Source organism: Festucalex cinctus, chromosome 13, assembly GCF_051991245.1.
Source record: "Festucalex cinctus isolate MCC-2025b chromosome 13, RoL_Fcin_1.0, whole genome shotgun sequence".
Classification (NCBI taxonomy): Eukaryota; Metazoa; Chordata; class Actinopteri; order Syngnathiformes; family Syngnathidae; genus Festucalex; species Festucalex cinctus.
The window spans coordinates 10,747,001-10,768,329 of NC_135423.1; the positions used below are offsets into that span (position 1 = coordinate 10,747,001).

The 21,329-nt window shown below is 38.6% G+C and overlaps 2 protein-coding genes across 4 annotated transcripts in view; both read left to right on the forward strand.

The window, feature by feature from the left end:
* The window catches only part of arhgap35a (Rho GTPase activating protein 35a), a 58,605-nt gene extending 46,063 nt beyond the window's left edge, over nucleotides 1-12,542 (forward strand). The window contains exons 4-7 of the mRNA XM_077540239.1: nucleotides 4,137-4,214; nucleotides 6,401-6,532; nucleotides 9,294-9,399; nucleotides 11,437-12,542. Of these exons, the coding sequence (XP_077396365.1) occupies nucleotides 4,137-4,214; nucleotides 6,401-6,532; nucleotides 9,294-9,399; nucleotides 11,437-11,908 (788 nt within the window). The 3' untranslated portion in view covers nucleotides 11,909-12,542. The remainder of the gene's footprint in view (nucleotides 1-4,136; nucleotides 4,215-6,400; nucleotides 6,533-9,293; nucleotides 9,400-11,436) is intronic.
* A 2,872-nt stretch (nucleotides 12,543-15,414) lies between these two features.
* Nucleotides 15,415-21,329, forward strand: part of npas1 (neuronal PAS domain protein 1) — a 98,782-nt gene continuing 92,867 nt past the window's right edge. For all 3 annotated transcript variants that reach the window (XM_077540240.1, XM_077540241.1, XM_077540242.1), the window contains exons 1-2: nucleotides 15,415-15,773; nucleotides 16,668-16,811. The gene's annotated coding sequence lies outside the window, so the exon portion shown is untranslated. The remainder of the gene's footprint in view (nucleotides 15,774-16,667; nucleotides 16,812-21,329) is intronic.

The following is a 21,329-nucleotide window of genomic DNA, read 5'->3' on the forward strand; positions in this document are numbered from 1 at the left end:
GGAGGCGAAGGCCAGGGAGAGATTGTTTGGAATCTGGGCTGATGCAGGATCAGCTGCAGCGTAGTCCCACTGTGACATGTGGCGGGGGCGCGACCAGTTAACCTGCCAGCGCATTAGTGTCATTGAGTTAATGTGCTTGCTGCATTTCTTCGTATGCTAGCCAACAATCAACAGCAGAGAGGGTCGCTTGTCTGTTAGGGGTAAGTCATGTATTATCCATCCACCAGTCCACGTTCTGTACTGCTTATCATTCAGGTCACAGCCTATCCCAGCTGACTTTTTCCAAAAAAGCAAGTTAAGTTCACAAATTGATTAATTATACTTCCAGGGAACTTGTTACCAAAATACAAGTGACGAAGCAGTAAAATGTCACGTTTGTATTCATCACAAAGACTGTTTTCATGCTTCTCGCTAGGTGCTGCTATTTTGGTTAGCATCAGTTCACATAGGCTCATCAGTTAATTGAACTGAACTAAGGTAATTATAGTTATTGTGTTTTTTCTGGTGGGGAAAAAAGAGGCATGTATTTGAAGGTGAAGTATTTATTTATTTAATTGAGAAACAGACTTGATTCAAAGTCGATCAGTGGCCGCTTTTCAGCTAGGAATTGACTTAAATGCACAATCCAACCCGAACAAAATGTCAACAGCATCTTATTGTAGTCGACTAGTTTTGATGTGCACCATCGCGAGACTTCTTACTCTACGTTGTCTTCATCCTGTCTGTAGTTAGATTCTTTCATCCTTCCGCCACACATCCATCCTCATTTTTGCACTCGTCCTTGGCTGTTTACCCCCCATCCCTCATGCTCTTTCGCTCCCTCTCGCCGTTTTCTTCTTGTCTGCTTTGAAAAGCTTTTGTGGAAAATTGATTGGGAGACGGAGGTGGTCGATGCCGTACGCTTTGACTGAAAGCACTCTGCTCTGCCTCACCCCTCTTACCTCCCTCCCTACCTCACCTTCTTCGATCATTCTTTGTCTCTATCAAAAGTTTGAATGGACAATTTCAGTGATGACACTTTTTTTTTTTTTTTTTAATGAAAACAGTTAAAATTATGAATCAATGCTAATTGTGCTGTTATTATACCAAACACTTAGGTGTGTTCGTCATTTGAGGCATGTCTGATAATCTAAATTAAAGTAAAACGAAGGCACAGTTGCCTTTATTTAACATTACTACCACAAATTTTGCCCAATTTGTGCAACTTTTTCAACATTTTTTTTTACTGAAGTTATGCCTTTAATGTAGAAAAGCTTGAAGGTCAAATCCTCTTCATGTTTAATTTGAAAAGTTCAGTGTACGCCACTAAAGCTTAGTTCAGCCAGCTTTCACTCAAAGCAGTAGCATATATGGATGGACTGATTAGTGTAGGAGAGCTATCAGTGTTGATATTTGGCATTTTGTTAAATATCAGCATCGTCATTTTTTAAAAATCTGATGGCTGATAAAATATCAATTTATAACTTTGAACCACAGGGAACTATACTTTAAATTTTCATTGATCTATATAAGAGCTGCCGCTGACCCTGGAATCGTGCTGCACCTTTATTAGTTAGTTAGTTATTTTGAAATTTTGGGAAAATGTATTTATTGTAGAAAACTCTTGGGAGCTATTATCCAAGTTTGTATCCAACTTTTTAAGATATACTGCTGATCCAGAGAGCTTCATGACATTTGTGTTAGAATTTAAAACAAAGATGTCTACTGCCTAAGATTTTTAAAAAATAAAAAATAAAAATCAACAACAAAAAAACAAAAACAAAAAAAACATACATCTTGAAAATCTGAAATGTTCAATAAACATGCGCTTCAAGACATTTCAACAACGTTGAGAGCTGGAATTTATATTTTAAAAAACTTTGCCGCAATTTTTTCCCCCCCCATTTACTGCAAGTGAGTATCGGCTCCAAATATCGGCCATTGGCCTCCTTGACTTCTAATAATTTGTATTGATATCTGAAAAAATATATCTCTAGTAGCATATGCTAATGTGTTTGCCAAACACCAATAAACCACAGAAGAGCTAGCAGTTGCATAACTAAGTCCACACAAATTTTATTACTTAATGACCAAGACGGTAATAAAAAAAAAAAAATGAATGAAGGAATGGTAAGTAGCTCATATTTCTTAAGTACAGCGCTACAATTTAAAAATATAACTACCGTAAAAGCAAACGCTTTGCAATAATCTATATTCACAGACAACATTTTTGCTTCTTGTCCAAATGTGGCTACTTGTCCTCGTTTTGGGCCCACCACGGCAGCGTTTGTGCACGGTGTGAATTTGTGCTGCTTGCAAATAATCACAGATCTCTTCGTGTGCGGTGGAATAATTCCCCAGTCTCCTTTTTTAAAGTGTGGGCCGAAAAGCTGTTCAAATCCTCCACGAGCCAGGCTTTTTCCCCTTTCGTGGTTCTCCCTCATTTACCAAAGCATTCAGCAATAAGAGACAATTTAAAAGGTGACTAATTTCATTCAGTGCACTCATCCGTTGCTGCAAGCGGCTCTGCCTCCTCCCCAAGCCGAAAAAAAAGTGTTTCAATACTATCAAGGACACGTTTAAATCTCGTTGTGGAATAATAATGTCGAGAAATCAGCTCGTTGGCTGCACAACCCCCATGAGCTACTATTATTGCTTGTTATTTACTTATTTACTGTATTTTATTTATTTTTTACCATGGTTGCCTTTCATGTTGATTGTTTTTGACAGTGGGTGTAATAATGTTACGATGATTTGACTTATTTTGGGGTGCTATGATACATTAAAATGTTACCTAAAGGCATATAGAAAACATGTTGTCGTCCACAGGGATGCCAGCATAATGTAAGATACAAAAAAAGCCTTAAAAAAGAAAACAATATATATAGTTTTTAAATCTGACATCAAGTAAGTCTTCCTTGCCAGTAGGTGGTGCTACACTGCAACCGTTTGCCACATTGGTGAATCGCTATGAGTCAGAAAGACAGAAAGGTCTTGGTTCACAATTATGTGAGTGTTAGTTGATTAGCTACGCTAGTCATTTTAGTATGTTGCAGTTTTTACAAGCACTGCACACAACTCTGTTAGCATTGACGCTAATATAATGAGAAGTGTGAATACAAGTTGACAGTCACATTACTGTACCTAAACCTGATACTGTACGGAGGTGATAAAAATGACTCCCTCAAACTGCCCATTACCGTTTGGTCTATCAGTAATAGGGGAAACAGAACATCAAACAAACAGGTTAAGAAAAAAATAAAAAAAAATAACTGTGCTATGACTACAGCCTTTCATGCTGCCTGTGATGCTTTTCATGTGCTGTCAGCAGGTAAAAAAGTCCAACAAGGTCTACCTTAACAAGCGTTTAACTTCAACCTCAAGATATCACACTTGACTGCACCTTTTTGTGTGACATTAAAAGCCATACGAGCAAGGTGGAACATATCAGCGACTGAAGTTTTCTCGACGCCCCCCCCCATAAGTGCAGCCTTCAAACAAATATAAAATATAAAATTGTCTCTTATGTGGAGCATTAAAGCATTTCTAGTGCTGCAAAAAGGGATGTTTCAAAGAAATGCACCTCTTGTCTCGACTTTTAGTGGGCCTTCAACAGTTCTTTATGGGCTTAAATGACTCATTTAGCCATTTTCAGCAATGAAAAGTTAACATTTTGTCTAGAATTAATTTGTTAACTCCATTACTTTTCATGTACAGCTAATACCTTTAACAACACATTTTGCCACTCGCTGTCAAGTGAAAATGGCATCATAGGTGCTCAGAGCTCACCTGTTTTCTGGGTTTGGTCATGTGATGTTCACAAACTGAGCCTTGAGCCCTCAGCACACGTGATGTCATTTTCAGTCGAAAGCAACTGGCAAAATGTGTCTTAAGTCAAGCCAAGTCGTCTTTATTTATAAATGTATTTCTTGTACATGAAAAGTAAGAAAGTTATCAAATTAATTTTTGACAATATATTAACTTTTTACTGCTGAAAGTGGCTAAATGGGGTAAAGTATCCTTTTAAAAAGCACTAATTGTATTTTCAAGAATGACAAGTGACATAACGGGGCATTAGATCCCCTGTGGATCTCAAGAGCACTTCTGTATACAAACCACAGTAGCAGGTTCCTAAGTGCTTTCGCTCTTTTCACCAGGCTTGAGCACCGAGGGCATCTACAGGGTCAGCGGGAACAAGGCGGAGATGGAGAGCATGCAGCGTCAGTTTGACCAAGGTATTTGTATCCTTCCACTTCCAGTTCTGTCCTATGGGACATAGTGTAAATGAGAAAAGGGTGTGGTCCAGGTGCACTTCTCAATTAGTTACTCAGATGTGTGACTTTCCAATTTTACAATTCAATGCTTTAAACTTGGTAGGAAACCATTGGACAAAACCTCTGTTTTCTTTTCTTTCTTTTTTTTTCTTTTTTAAATTAATGGCACTCGGGAATAGAAAAATGCAAATGGTAGCTGTCTCTTCAGTTTTCCACTTGCTCTCGTTGTGCATGTGGGTGCATGTGCATGCCCATGCATGTGCCTTATAAGGTTAGGGCAGTTCATTATCTCCAGATTGGTTTGTTTAATGAAGCATATCACGGGTAAGATGGATAGTGGAGTAAGATGGCATCAGAAAGAATGCAAGCGCATAGACATGTAAATGAGGTGGAGTCCAACTCGGGGAATCAGACTTGAAGCAGTGCTGAATAATTCAAGACAGTCATTTTGATTGACACTTTGTCAGGGATTTATTCATTTCATACTGTGCGTTTGCAGTGCTGTTGAACTGTACTGCATCAGACTGAGAGCTGATGCTGATATTTTGATTGCCTCGTTTAGCAAAATGAGTGGGACGAAATGCGCCTCACAAAATGATGCAATAAAGTTTGACGAGCCAAAAATAAACATCAAAGATGTTCATTTTTTATTCATAATTGGACTCCAGTATATTTTTATTCAAAAGCCCCCAAAGCAAATAAGTGAAAACCTTCAAGTTGCATGACATGAAAAAATATTTCATGTACTATTCATATAATTATTACTCCGTTGAATATAATCATTGAGGTGCAATTGTTAACAGATTAATCAACGACTAATTGTTTAATTATTCAGTCAAATTGTTGCTTTGTCCTGTTTTTGAATAAACCAATAGAAGTACATATTTAAAAAAATCTGATTCATCTAATAAACAGGGCAGATTCATTGATTATTATAGTAGTTACTTGCAGCCCTCTCAAAAAAATCTCACCCCAAAATATTAGTTATGAAATGATAAAAATAGCATTGTACTTGTAATTTGTCCAAAAAAAGGGCACCACCAATGCTATTCATTAGCCTGTCTATTGTATTTCCCCATTAGCAATTTGTTAGCATTACGCTAGTGGACTTTAAGGCAAGAATGTGTGAATAAATAAATGAATTCCTTTTGTTATAGATTTAGCATGATTATAATGTCACCTGTCAGTGGTTATAAACAGCTTGAAGACTTGAAAAAAAAATAAAAAAATCTGACTATCTGCCAAACTGCTGCTTGTTGTAAAGTATGTTCTGTTCAATGCCACCAAACAGCGCTCATATACCGTAATTATACTGTAGCATGCGTAAATAAATATTTAACTGTTTGACCACCAAAAACGTTTAATAACGTATTTTAAAATCCTAATGAATGCCTCCATAAACGTTAATTGACGTCAATTACGTTTTTGTTTTTTGTTTATTTCTCAATGGGCAATGAAAGTTCTTGTGAAGCGCTGCCTGGTCAATGAAGTTGTGAAATCAAAAACACCTACTAACTATGGCCAGCAGATGGCAGCATTTTATTTCATTTCAATGGGCTCAAGGTGTTTGAAATTACAATGAAACGTGACGAATCTGATGAAATAGAACGTTTTCAAGGACGATGTGAATGATCAAAGCCTTTGTCATATCAAACCTAATTCACAGAGTGTCACTCAACAAAAAATATTAGTCAAATTGATCTTTTTGCAAAAAGCTTTTTTCTCCTTATGTTTTTCTCTTATGTCACTCAAATTACTTATTTTCAAATGGTGATTGCTAAAGAACGGAATAAGGTAGAAATGTAAAAAAAATTCTAATGAAAGAATGCAATCCAATCTTTCCTATGGTATCCACCATGTTTATGTAGTTATCGAGCACAATATTCTGTTTGCCTTGAAAGATTAGTGAAAATGCTCAAAATCGGCTGGCAATGTTGTGGTTGTTTGTTTGGATAACGTTTGGCAGTCAAAGTTGGAGATTTACCATGTGATTTTTTTTTATTTTTTTTTAAATTTGTACAATAATATCCAATGTTTGTTTGTTTATTTAATTTGGGCTAAGGTTTCAAAAGGACTGTTGAAATACTGATAAGTACTCCTTTTTCTGATGTCATGTGTTTAACGCTGTAACGCCTCCTCTTTATCAGATCATAACCTGGACCTGGTGGAGAAAGACTTCACTATTAACACAGTAGCCGGAGCCATGAAGGCTTACTTCTCGGAGCTTCCCGAACCTCTGGTACCCTACAGCATGCAGGGCGAGCTGGTAGAGGCTTTCAGTAAGTCCTGGGGTGCTCTTGTAAAGTAATGTAGGTTGGTGGGCAAATTGTGAAGTCAGCGGGAGGAGGAGGAGGAGGGCTTCTTTAAACCCAAAGTGTATTGGATTTTCCTTGAAATCCCTTTTGCATTTCTTAAACCTAACAAGCACAACTCTCACAAGGCAAGTCCATTCATGGGGAGAATTGGATTTACCCCTCAGTGCGAGCCGTGCAGAATAGGATGGAGGCGAGAGAGAATATTTGAGGCTTTGGGGTAGTGGTGGAGGGGAAGTCAATGTGGTGATGACGGCAGGATGCAGGAGAGTTGGTTCTCCTTGATGAAGTCATGGCTGAGATAAACGAGGTCGCTCTGCTCTTTTTGTCTCCCTGCTTCCACTCAGGAATAAAGATTTAAGGCAGAGCTTTGACTCGCGTCGTGCCAGATATTTAGCCCACGGCCGCGTCGCGCTGTCACCCCGCTTGGCTCACACATACACTCAGATATGCGCGTGTGTGTTTTTCATTTTTTAACGGCCCCAGCGAGACCCCTCAGCCGTGACAGGGACCTGATAAGACTACTGCAAGCGCTGCCACAATAGAAGGACTGAACGCTTGGAAAAAGAAAATAAGTGCAGTCTGAAAGCTTCGTTTGGGAGAAGATTGCCAGCTAATGCAGTGCTTTTTTAGAATTCACCCTCTTGTTAGATTACAAAAAAAAAACCAAAAAAACATTTTAGGCTCTATTTAAGTTTATATTGCCATGTATGTTCCATTTACACTGTACGTTGGGCCATTTGTTTTAGATTGGTTAAAAATGTTTAAGCCCAACTCAGGGCCTGTATGGACTCATGAGCCTTGGAAATCTGAGTGCAGTTGCTTCATATACCACAAATGTCCAACGTATAAACCACTTCAGAGGTTCTTGTTTGTGTGTGAAATAGCGGCTTCCAATTAAATAGACAGAGCTCCCCAATAAATTACAATGCATCATCCACTTGGCTAAATAAATTCAGCACATAACCTTCATTTAAAAAGAGATTTTTTTCTTAAGATTGTATGCATGTAATGGCAATTTTCTAGTCTTTTACTTTCTAGTTCCTGATCGTAAAACCAGCCAATATCGGCTGCTGTCGCAAGTACCGATACCTTAAAATAAGGCCCTGCACTCTAAAAGCACCTGGATAAAAAATAACCCAATTTGGGTCAAAAATAGTCCGATCTACTACTTTCGTCAATTTGATCCAACTTTCAATTTTTTGGGGTTTAAATAAAATTGCCCAATTTTTGGGGTGGTTTTGCACAAAATGACACAATTTTTTTGGTTGTTTTGCACTAAAGATAACCAAATTTTGGGGGGGTGTTTTAAACAAAATGAGCCATTTTTTTATGGGCTGTTAAAAAAAAAAAAAAAAAAAAGACCCAATTTTTATGGGTTGTTTTCAGCAAAATTACTTTTTTTGAGTATGTGTCGTTGGTACTAGGGTTGTTTGTTCAAAATAACTTTCAAATTTAAAATTTTTAGTGGTTTTTTAAACAAAATTCCCCAATTTTTATGGGCTGTTTTAAAAAAAAATAAAATAAAAATATTTTATGGGCTGTTTTAAACAAAATGAACCAAATATTTAGGGTTGTTTTCTACAAAATGAACCAAATATTTGGGGTTGTTTTGTATAAAATGAACCAAATTTGGGGGGGTTTCAACAAAATGACACAATTTTTTGGTTGTTTTGCACCAAATGACCCAATTTTGAGGGGGTGTTTTAAACAAAATGACGACCCAATTTTAGTGGATTGTTCAATTCTTGATCCAAATCGTTTGGTTATTTGTTTATTTATTTATTTATTTATTTATTTATAAAACCCAAAAGAGTGTGGTATCGGTACTCACTGCCATCCTGTTTTGAAATGGGGCTGGCTGCTGTGACCCCATTTCCCCATTATATGTCCATTATGGCCCCATTACGCTCCATACTGTAGCGTAAACGTAGTTTTGGTCATACAAATGTTGGATTCCTGGACCGCACATCATTCTTAGGCTCCACACCCATGAGCCAGTCGAACAGCATTTGAAACCGCCGGATTCTTGACAAGAACTGCCAGCAACAAATAGAAACAAATTAAGTGTTAGCTTGCTCGCCATGTCCAATATGTGCTGATGTCAATGTAACAGAAATATAAGAAATCAGACTTTGGTCACAGTTGACGGACGCGATGCCGTAGGGAGCTGGTTCCACGCATTGTGATTCCACCTAAAATGTGGTTTTGATCCGGTGTGACCTCAAGGCGGGAATGAGAAAGTCCAATTCTCTGCGTGTAAATCATGTGTGCTGCGTGGACGAGAACATCTGCTGCTTTGTCCGCCCCGCTCACATATACAGTACACACGGGACCGACTGTTCGATGGGTGACGTCAGCGACTCTGACTCACTCCTCACTGCCATCAGTCTTAACACACCCTGTGTGCGTGTTTTTGTGTGTGCGTGCGTGCTCACGAAATCTCCACTGGTCGTCTGTGTGGTATTCTTGTTCTTCCCAATGTGTGTGGTCATTGTGTCACAGTTTGGCATCCTTTTTAATCATGTGAAATATGTACTGTTGTTGGATGAAATCACTGTGTCCCGCACGTATCATTTTCACTCAAATTGCTTTCATTACCCGTGTCACACTTTTCCCTCATCTTTCCTCCGTGACATCTTATTGTCTATTCTCTTTGACACTTTCCTGCCTCCTCCACTAATCTCTCTCTGTTTCTCTGTTTTTCTTCCTCTCTGCCACCATTCAGAGATCAACGATAGGGAGCAGCGCTTCCAGACGATGAAGGACATTCTCCGCCGCTTTCCCCGGGAGAATTATGAGGTCTTCAAATATGTTATCAGCCACTTGAACAAGTGAGTGACGAGGTCGGAGATGTCTTTTGATGGCGGTGATGACTACACCTCTCTTTATGCTCCTTTCCACCGCACTACTCTGCTCAGCCACTGCTGAATTGAGTACACGTCAATACTACACCTGCACATCGTTGCTGCTCTATGAAAAACACTTATGTCCATTTTTTTTTAAATACATTTTTATGTTTTTGCAATAACACTGAATGGAAGTAATTAATCATAGATGCCAATAATAATATTCTGTAGATGGACTTCACTTATACAGTTCTTTATCTACATCATATGATGCCCAAACCACTTTACATGTACACAGTATCTCATATTACTTTCATGCCATCTTATATTGTAGTATTGCCTACAATATACTGTAGACACATAATTAGCACATTAACCATTTAATTTACTGATATGATAGTCAGTTGGTTTAAATTTATATCGCTTAGCATAAATGTGATTGCTATATTGGCAATGTACAGTCAGAGGTGGGATTCGAACCCTCACCTTCTGTTTACTTGTGACAGATCTGGTTTATGTGGCAACCCATTTAGCTACAGAGGACTTGCTGTCATCATTGAAGTGTCGTGAAATGTCACTGAGGGATGCCCTGCTGCACGAATGTATTAAACGAATGATAATGAAAGATTGTGTGAAAATGACAAATTATCAATTGTAGATTAATTATAAATGAATATAGAATGAATTTTTGAATATAGAAGAGTAAAAAACTTACAAACGACAAATGACTTCAAAAGTAATGGATGTGAAATAATTTGACTTTGATAAGTGTTCAATATTGCATTTGTACTGAAGAGCTGTCCAAGTGGGGTTCGAACACAGGCACACTGATTATCAGTCTTTTGCGATAACTTTCAACCATATTTTAGTTTTGCTGACATGAGCCTACGCCCAATTTCCACCAAGCACAATAATACATATTGGTTCAGTTCATTATAGGGCAACCATTTAAACATTTCCAGTGTCAAAAATTGTAAAAAAAAATAACGATACAATAGAGAGCATCCTTATCTGCGTCTTGTTTACAAATAATGTCAGAATGCAGCACTGTTATTTGTCATGTTCATCTTATTTGGTGAATTTGTTGGCGGCTGTCAAACCTGATAAGAGTTTCATTTTCAAAATTGTATTGTGGAGAATCGGGCTGGACTGCACTGTTGTTGTTGTTAAACATCACCAGACAGAGTCATTAAACAGATTTGTCAGGGACATTTTTGTGGTCCACATGCATGCGTATTTTCTGAGTGTGGTGGGACATTTGGGGTGACTCACAATTAGCTACGTTGAAGGACACAGTTGCTGTGGCTGCTCACAGAAAAATGAAATGCAATCCGCCTGGCGTCATGATTTGCAGTCCTTACCAGAAGGGTCCTGTGATGTTTTGATGGCCCGTGCTATTAGCATTGGCGCATCGCACGTTAATCACTGGCAGATGTTTTGCGATGAGCTGTTAGTTTTTTTGTTTTTTGGTAGTGGTGGGCAGAAGATTGCTTCAAGGCAAATACAGATTGGTGAATATTTTTTTTTAACCCATGTACTAAATTGAAATGCATACGCTGTAATGCCGTTTTTCTGACTTAGAGCTCATGGTCTCTGTGGGAAGTGGAATAATATTTAACTCATTCACTGCCAGTTCAGGGGAAAAAAATTAATCTTTGACGTCTAAAGCCGTCTATGGCAATGAATGTGTTAAGCTCAAAGGTCACTTAAAAATGCAATGTATATCAACTTAATAATAAAATAATTCATGAATAAATTATTATTAATATTATTATTTTTAAAAAAGGTTTTTATTTACAATCAATATATTATAGAATAAGCTAAAATACATTTTAATTAACCACTTTTAATAGGTTAATTAGGTGTTTTTTGGGTTAACGTGTGGCAGTAAAAGAGTTAATATGTACTTATTTAGAGACTGTTTGAAATTATTTTATTCGCCCTATGCTCGTATGGCTTTTTTTTAACAAATTGTTTGGCCTTGCCCGCAACCCAGTTGAAGATGTGACTGTACTTCCGCAGGGTCAGCCAGCACAGCAAGCTGAACCTGATGACCAGCGAGAACCTGTCCATCTGCTTCTGGCCCACGCTGATGCGTCCCGACTTCACCACCATGGACGCTCTGACCGCCACGCGCACCTACCAGACAATCATCGAGAGCTTCATCCATCAGTGCGCGTACTTCTTCTACAACCAACCGCTGGCCGACGGCCTCCCGGGCTCGCCCACCTCCACCCTCCCCTACGGCGGGGGCACCTCGGCGTACTCGTGCATGGCCGCCGGCTACGCCTCCTCGCCGGCGCCGTCCCCCCCGACTCCTTACGTCCTTCCAGCCACCCCTCCCGTCATCCCACACTACGGTCCTCCCATCCACCACCACCACCACCAGTCTCCGCCCCATTCTCCGCCGCCCACTCCCCAGTTGCCCCTCCCCGCACTGCTACCGCCCTCCCTCCACCCACATCACCCACCTGCGGAACAACACACGCTGTGAACCACCAAGGGATCAAGGGAACCTCAAAAAAAAAAAAAAAAAAAAAAAAAGAGAGGGATTGAAAGCGCCTCAGAAAGAGATTTAGACAAAGGAATGGAATAAGGTGAAACAGGGACAGGAAGTGGGACGAGAGGACATTGAGGGATGTGCAGTATGAACAGCGAGATGCTTTGGGAGAGGGCGTGTGAGCCTCCAGTGCTTTTATAAAGAGGCCCAACTTAGCCACTTCAGTTCCCTTTTTTCCCCTCTGGGTGTCACTTCAACTGGGAACAACACTGCAATGAAGAGTGACACGTTGCCAGAACCTTTTAGACGATGTAACACAGGAAGAACGGCAACACATTAGCAGTCCCTCCACCCATTTTTTTTTTTTTTAATCTACGAGCCCCCCTGCACATTTGTTCACTCAAATTCTTGCCTCTACATATGCACATGAAGACGGTTTCACTCGAGGCTCTTTGCCAAGTACTGTAGAGAGAAAACAGAAAGTCAACCAACCGGATCGGCAGATTGGGGCAAATGATCATGTCTGCACTCACTCCCTTGCCGTTCAGTCTACTGTACATTCATTTTATCTGGATGGAGCTGCATTATGAAGTTGCCAATAAAGGTTTTTTAGCCAGCCCACACCTCACGTTACCGCCCCTTTCCGTTGCCAGTCAGTCAATGTGTGCGTGTGTGTGAGAATCATTGTTGCAGTTTTCATATTAAGGACCTTGTTCAAAAAGCACTTTTCTGAGCACTTTCAAGGCATTTTTTTTATATTGGAGCTGTGACATCACTCAACTCACTCTTTTGGGAGCACACCACTGACATCTAGAGGAGCAATTGGGGTATTGCAGCCACTACATGGGCGTTGCGCCACTTTTACTGCTGCATTTTTCTTTTCTTTTTTTAAATACAGCTTTGTGTTGTCACAGGCCGTGTTTCCCAACCTTTTTTCAACCAAGGCACATATTTTATATTGGGCAAAATTTCACAGCACGCCAAAGGAATACACCAGGTTATCTCGTTCGTTGTGATAGATAAATATTTGGACCAATGAAGTGAAATTGGACAATTTCCTTTACACAGTTGAGATTTAGCTCAAGCCCCCAAAGCATGAGGCCATATTTTAGTAATTGCTTCTCTCCTTATTGGACCTTTAAAAAACAACAACTGAAAATCAAGATCAAGCGAGCATTTGCCCTTCTGCTTTATTTGAGTTAAAGGGATTATTTTTAAATAAGAATATTTAGATTGGCACCTGCTACAGTACACAAGGCTAAAAAAGAATTGATGTTTCTTATGAAATGATGAACAAGGGTTCAAGACCAAATAAGGACCACACGTGGTTTAAAAAAATAAATAAAAAATTACCAGAATACCTTCGTAGCATCACAAGAATAAGGTTGTAAGCTTTCTAGAAAAAGTTACAATTTTGCAAAAATAAAAAATAAATCTTTATTTGTAGAAAAAGTATTCATGATAATAGTCCATATGTTTTGAGAAAACAATGACAACACTAACATTAATTTTATGGGAATAAAATAGTATCTTAATTCTTTTTTTTTTATTGTGAGAGGAAAAAAGGAAGTGATTTTGTGAAAACTGTTAATGTATTTTTTTTTTTATTGTAGTATTGTCAAACTTTTTTCCTCACAGAATCACAACTTTTTGTCTCATAGTATTCCGACTTAATGTTTGTATAATAATGTTTACAAGTCGACAAAAAAGCCTTTTGACATCAGAAAAAAAGGCTTAAGACGTCTTAATTACATCCCCCCTGAAAATAAAGTGGTACTGTTGTGGAGAGATTTTTTCAACTTCTTCCTGTTCGCATCATGACGTGATGCTTTTACAAGTTAGCCAATGAACAACTTTTATCTAACAGTCACATAAAATTACATTTCCTTTGTAATATTTTGATGAAAGTAGTTATAAATTATGTTACATAATTATAAGAATAAAAAGAAATAGAAATATATTCTAGTAATTTTCCCTTCTTTTTTATTTCATTGTGGTCCTAATATCCTTGCTAGCCTCATGTGTCACTCTGAATTTTGCCACACTGCCCCCACTGGCGCCGCTCTGCCACTACACCCGCTTGGCGCTCCCCATCCGAGTGGCTCACCCCAAACCCCCCAAATAGAGACAGGAACAGACAATCCATTCATCCGTCAGCACGACCGGAATAGAGCATCCCAAATTCCCTTCCGCGGCCTGCTGTTACCGTAGAAACCGGCGAGACCTGGCCCGGAGGATCCATAATCCCACCCGCTTCTTTGTGTATTGTTACGCAGATGCTTACCAAGGTCACCTCAATCGTCCTTGTGTGGCCCGCAAGCCTTTTATAAACAATCACTGAACTCTTAGAGGAGCTTTTATCACACGACACTACCTATGTACGCCATTCTGTGTGTGTCTGCGTGTGTGTTGTGGAAGTGTGTGTTGGAATTCGGAGTGTAGGCAATGTTAGACGAGCTGTTCATGGCAGACGTCCAGACAGCATCGTGATCCAAACAAAGGTGACGGCGAGGAATGCAGCTGCCCTCGTGCTCACTGAACCCTCCGGGTAAGCCTGTTTGCTCATCCACATTCTTAGGAACAAAATGATTACTCGGGAGAGAGAGAGGTGTCGACCACTGCGTGTGCATGTGCGTGAGCCAGTGAGTCCAAGGTGACAAAACAATTGAATATAAAAAAACAAATGTGACTTTTTTTCTTCCCCCCCTCGCAAACAGTTTTGACAGATGTCTGTTGTAAGTTAACAAGAAAAGACAAAAAATGTATACAAAATGGGGTTCTTTATGTTGTGGTGGGCCAGGGTCTAACATTTTGCCCTCTAGTCAGCTTTATGTTTTTATTTTTATGTTAATAGTAAAAAAAAAAAAATGTTTTCTTTTGATGCCCACTATAGTGCATGAATTCTTCCCAGCTAAGGAAGAGGAGTGCTTCACCACTCAGACTATTTAAGAGATCCTGTGAACTGTTTTGGGTGGGGTGGGGTCATAATATCAAGTAATGAAGTACTGTAAACCGAAAAAATAACATGTCAATTCGCTGAGTCTGATCATTTGCCTCGGTGGGAATGGTGTATACAGCAAGGCCTTAATGCGATCTGTATCATAGTGAATAAATAAAATCTTGTACAAAGGTGCCTTTGTGTCTCGTTATGTTTAAATATGGATAACGTTAAAAACAAATTAAGGTCCAATTTAATGCCTTTTTTTGATGCGTAAAACTATATCGGTTGTTGTGAAAAACGAATGTGAGGAATGAGCTTGTAATTGCCTATGGATGCCACAAGATGGCAGCCAAGCACTTGGGTTACGCATTCAATATGGTTTGTAACCTCATATTGTCATCAAATAGCTTCAACCCCATGCACCTGTACACAATCATGACTCAGTCAAATTGGTCAACAAACAAACGCGGCTCACTAATTGTGTTTAGCTAGCATAAATCAGTGCTAGCTAGCTAGCTAACTCCCTAACAGTTAGTTCCTAATTTTTCTACATTCTGTTCGCAAGCAGCCAGGTCCAGGGGACCCTCATTCATTCATTCATTCATTCATCCATCCATATGAAGAGGGTGACTGCCAGTTTAGGGTGCCGTGAGGACTCGCGTTCCCCATCACGGACGACGTGAAGGCCTGGCTGCCATTTGCCGGTGCCCTCGTCTGCCCTTTTCATTGAGTTGCTGCAAAGGAAATCCATGCGCGTGACCTTTGTGCTGTGTCTTTCGCGCTCCTCTCCATCCTGGCACGTGAAAAGGGCAGACTAGTCTGCACACAGGACACACGACCCTTCAACTTTAACCTTTATGGTGTTGCAATGGACAGACTGGAGTGTGCGGATTTCAATTTGGAGTCGATACAAATGAGGTATCCCAGGAATGAGATGTTACATATGTTAAATATACTGGGAATTTTATTGGGTACAGCGTAAAAAATAATAATAATAAAAAAAAAACGTGTTTGCATAGAAAATTGAGAAAAAAAAATCTAAAATAAAATACAAATTGAAAATAAAATGTTAACTCAAAATTGACATTAAAATAGTCTGAGTAGCAATTAAAGTGTAAACTAAAATGGCAAAAACGAGAAGTTACATTATATACTGTTCAATTTTGAGATATTAATTTTGTGTCAAATTACATTATACAGGGAGGGGTTTCTAATATAGGCTTATTTATTTGTAGGCACCCTTGTAAAAACTCAAGGTCATACAAAACAAGTAAAACAATAATAAAAAATCTCTATTAAATTAAGAATACATTGTTAAAATAATTAGAACAAAATTTATGATGCCTAGTTTGATTTTTTTTTATTTTAAAAAGTTTGTAAATTGATGCAGCATAATTATTAAAATATGCATTGAATCAACGGCAATTTTGTAAAATAAATAAATAAATAAATATCGAAATAAAATTCGATTAAACAATGTAATATGGTTGAATTAGAAAATACGTCAATATCGTAATATGTGACGTTTTTAGAATTGCAAATTAATTCGAAGCACTAGTCATACATAAAAAAACACAAAGTAAAATACTAATTCTAAGAATTAATAACTTTATAAAAGTGTAAATAAAATTTTAGCTTGTAGCATCTGAAATGCTTCATTTTTCATAAAAACGCTCGCTTCATTTGTACATTGCCGGGTGTACCTAATAAAATGCCCTGGTGTAATGGCCATTTCGTCCACCAGGGGTCGCCCTCGTCCCACACGGCTACAACCTCTGCTGTTTACTTTTGTCGACTTGTACCCGCTCGCAGGACGGTTTGTCTTCCAGGCGCTGGCTGCAAACTGAAGCTCATTGATCGGCTCAAAGATGCGGAAGTGAGTCGGTTGATCGGCGAGATGAGAGGACGACGAGGCCTCGATGTTTCTCCACTCGCCACTTCGACTAACTTCAAAAGGTAGGAAAAGTAAAAGACAAGTTAATTCTCTGTGGTCACAACAGGACATGTGTCAGAAATAAATTGACGGGAATCCTTGACTCATTTAGCCATTCTTCAGCAATAAAAGTTTAATTAATATTTAATTTGATAACTTCATTATTTTTCATGTATAATTAATACCTTTAAAAACACATTTTGCCACTTGCCGTCGACTGAAACCAACACACGTGTGCTGAGAGTTCAGGTAACGACCAATCCCGGCTCACGTGACATGTGGTCATGTGACTTTCGCAAACTGAGCCATGATTGGTCGTGACCTGAGCCTTGAGTACACGTGATGTCATTTTAGCCGACAGCAAGTGGCAAAATGTGTTTTTAAATGTGTTAAGTGTAGAAAAATAATTAAGTTATTAACAAATGAATTATAGACAAAATATTAACTTTTTACTGACGAAATTTGATAAATTAGTCAAAAATTTTTTTTTACCGACAATTAGCTGTTTTAATAACATGTTAATGTTTGTTTGTTTTAAATGAACAGCTAGCTAACGTTATCTCAGGCTTATTTTTATTTATTTATTTATTTATTTATTTTTTACAATAAAAGCATTCCAATTCAACTAAATTCAATCCAAATTAATTTATAGAACACATTTAAAAACAACAGGGTTTTCAAAAGTGCTGTTGAATTCATTTAAAACACACAGGATATAAAACCAAGTAACATTTCAGCAGATAAAAGCAAGCAATATAAAACCAATAAAACACTAACTGCCAGAGTAAGAAAGAAATCAAACACAAAGCTTGCAATGTTTGGTGAGGGAGCACCAAGGAGAAAAAGTGTTTTTTTAAGAAATGCTTTAAAAACTGCTCTGTCTCCTCTGTGTTTGCGAACAGGAGAGATGTATCCCATATTTTTGTTAATGTTGTGTTCCGGCTCCAACAAATTAGATGAGGCTTTTTGAATGCTCTTCCTGAATCAAGTCTCCACCTTTTCATTCATTGCATAAGAAGTGAGGGGCGGGGGGAGGCACTCAAAACAATCATGATAGACATGTTGTTGACTTTAAGTGAGCGATTTAAGGCTAAAACCAAAATAATTGCTTTAAATGGAAGAAAATTTAATCTTTTTTTATGAGATGCTTGTTGGCCTTGGTAATCTCGGCGCCTCGGGCAATTGCCCGTGTTTGCCGAATTGTAAGTCTGCTCTTGTGCGCACCAAAATCAGCAGACATTCTATCAGCATTGTTCCCCTTGCCGTTAATTCTTTCACAGTTGGCTCATGATTTCATAGTGGCACTTACCAATTTGCATCTCTGCAGTGTCATTGCTGTACTCCCTTTTGTAGCCCCGTCACTGCATCATTCACACTTTGTTGTTATTACGGCATGACATAACACAATACAGGACAGTATTTTAAATTTGATTTTTTACGTTCATTTTTATTTACTGGACTGCATCACAAAATGTCAGTTTAATTGCAGTAAACACTATTTATTTTTTTATTTTTTTAGTTTTTCATCTTATAATTTTTTGAGCCAAGTAACAATTTAATACAAAATGCTTAGTTTTCCAAAGAGGCATTTAATGGTTTAGTGTACTTCAATGGAAACATTGTAGATTTGTACATGTATGTACAATGTATAAAAAATAAACTTTTGTTCCAAATTGCAGCCTTTGCGATTTGAAAATTGCTCTGTCGATTTGACTTCGATTAATTGTTCAGCTCTACTTTCCCACCACTTTGAATTCTTCCCCCCTCTACTCGAAGGCTTTCAAAGAAGCGTTGAGAAGGAAGCAAGGCGACACGGTGATCCAGCGTGACGAGTCGAGGCACGTCGCCGTGCTCAAGCGTGCTTTTGTGCGGCTTGGAGTGCGCAGCTGCGCCGCCTTTTGAATTGTGATGCGGGCCGGCCTCTACAGGTGGAAATGCTCTTATCAATACGGCCTGTCCGAGCCTGACCGCCGGCCGATCCGTCTCATTGATGATTTCGCTTGCCCCCTTCCCCCTCCCCTTCTCCCCTCCGGCCTCACCCGCGGGAGCGCCATTGATTCATGTCTGGGCCATAGTGGTGCTATTTCCATATTGATACCTGGATGGATGACGACGCTCCGGGAACAAGCTGCTGCTATTGAGCTGCTTCGCTTGATGGGTTTATGCCCGCTGCTCATAATAGCTCTTCTTCTAGGACATTTATTTATGCAAATGCATTACAATGATGGGGATTAATCAGTGACTTTGTGTCTTATATTTATTGATACACAAGTAAAATATGGATTTGTGTTGTGAGATGGCACTGCATACCTGTATAAAATCATTAGGGAAAGGGACTCAGCCCAACAGAATTTTCGTGAATAATTGTGGTATTATTAAACGACAACACTGCGGATCTTGAAGCATTGCTATACCCGATGCTGGTTTCTGGTACTGGTGGAAAACGTAGTAGGTAGCGCTACAATACAACTTCAGTTTTTTCCTTGCTGGTTCTATGCAGTGACAACATGAATGAAAGTGGAAGTCTATCTTAAACATCTCTTGACAATAATACGTTATATGTAACCTCACTAGTCTAAACATGACATTCTGATTAATATTAAATTTTTGGAATACGAGTTATGAAGCAAAATCCAGCCTTTTTAATCCATCTCAGGGGGCGGCCATTTTGCCACTTGCTGTCGACTGAAGATGAAATCAAAGTTGCTCAGCAGGCAATGACCAATCACAGCTCACCTGTTTTCTGAAGCTGCGCTGTGATTGGTTGTTACGTGAGACCTGAGCAGCATTGATGTCATCTTCAGTTGACAGCAAGTGGAAAAATGGCCGTCCCCTGAGATGGATAAAAATGGCTGGATTTTGCTGCTTAACTCATATTCTACTAACACAATATTAACCAGAATACCATAAATTTTTTTTTTTTTGGGGGGGGTTGACTTGTTCTGCTGAGCTTTTGTAACGGCTTATGTAACGGTTTTGATGCTGTGTTTAGTCCTAGTTTGGCAAAACTATCGTATGCCAAAGCATACATGGGTTTGGCATCTTATCCAGTCTCTCACAGACAGGCAACTACTTTAAATGCAAATATTTACTGTAATAATGACTTTACTGCCGTGGTATCGTAGCTATGAGACTGACTCCAATGCGCTTCGACTTTCTGGTTACTTTGCCGCCACAATAAGAATGGAACTCCCTCATAAAACAAGGACCCCCCTCTCGTTCCTCCTCAGACTGCACTGCATTATTGATAGAAACCAAGGACATAGAGGACACGGGAAAAGAGGCTGCTGCTCATATGAGTCGGTTACACATCCAGTGCCATTGGAACTATTCTCTGTTGACAACAGCGCGTCTAATGCAAGAAAAATCAAAAGGGCATCTTTTAAATAAGCGCTCAGTACGTTGTGCATCCCCTGTCAACTATTCGTCCGTTCTCTATAGTGCTTGTCCTTATTAGGGTCACATGTGAGCTGGAGCCGTTGGGTCCACCCTCGGCGGGCTCCCAGCCAATTGTGTGGTGTATATATAGACAAATGAGCATTGACACTCACATTTACGCCGATGGATAATTAAGAGTCTCCAATTAACTCTTAAGGATGTGTGTGGTTGAGGATGCGGAAGCAGGGAGGCAAGGCAAAAAAAAAAAAAGGCTTTTAATTTCAAAGGAAAAAAGTGAAAAAAAAAAAAAAAAAAAGCTAGATCAACAAAGTAAAATGAGACAAGGTAGCAAAACCAAACTGGGAACACGCTCACAGATGAGACATCAGTGAAAGGGAAAATCAAAATAGTATTTCGCTACGTATTTTATTAAAGTAAAATATCTGATTACGACGGTGTATTAGACCACGAATAAACATATATATATATATATATATATATATATATATATATATATATATATATATTTGAAGAACGTGGTAATATTCCAAGAAAAAAATTCATAAATTTATGAGAAAAAAAACCTTGAATATTTGCGCCATTGTAAAGTGGCATATTTGCAAGAAAAAACTCACACATTCACAATAAAAAAACTCAAATATTTGCACCATTATAAAGTGGGAAATTTGTGAGAAAAAAACAACAACTTGCAAATATATGAGAACAAATCTTGAATATTTGCAACATTATAAAGTAGCAAATTTGTGAGAAAAACCCCCAAACTTATTTGCAAGAGAAAAAAAAATCACAAATTTACGAGAAAAAAACTCAAACATTAGCAACGTTACAAAGTGGCGAATTTGTGAGGAAAAAAAACTCACAAATTCACGAGAAAAAAAGTCACATATTTGCAACATTATAAAATGGCATATTTGCAGAAAAACTCACAAATTTACGAGAAAAAAACTCAAATATTTGCAACATTATAAAGTAGCAAATTTGCGAGGAAAAAACCCCCAAACATTTGCAAGAAAAAAACTCACAAATTTTTGAGAAAAAAACAACTATTTGCAACATTATAAAGTAGAAAAATTGTGACAAAAAACCTCACAAATTCATGAGAAATAAAACTCAAATATTTGCGACATCATAAAGTGGCAAAT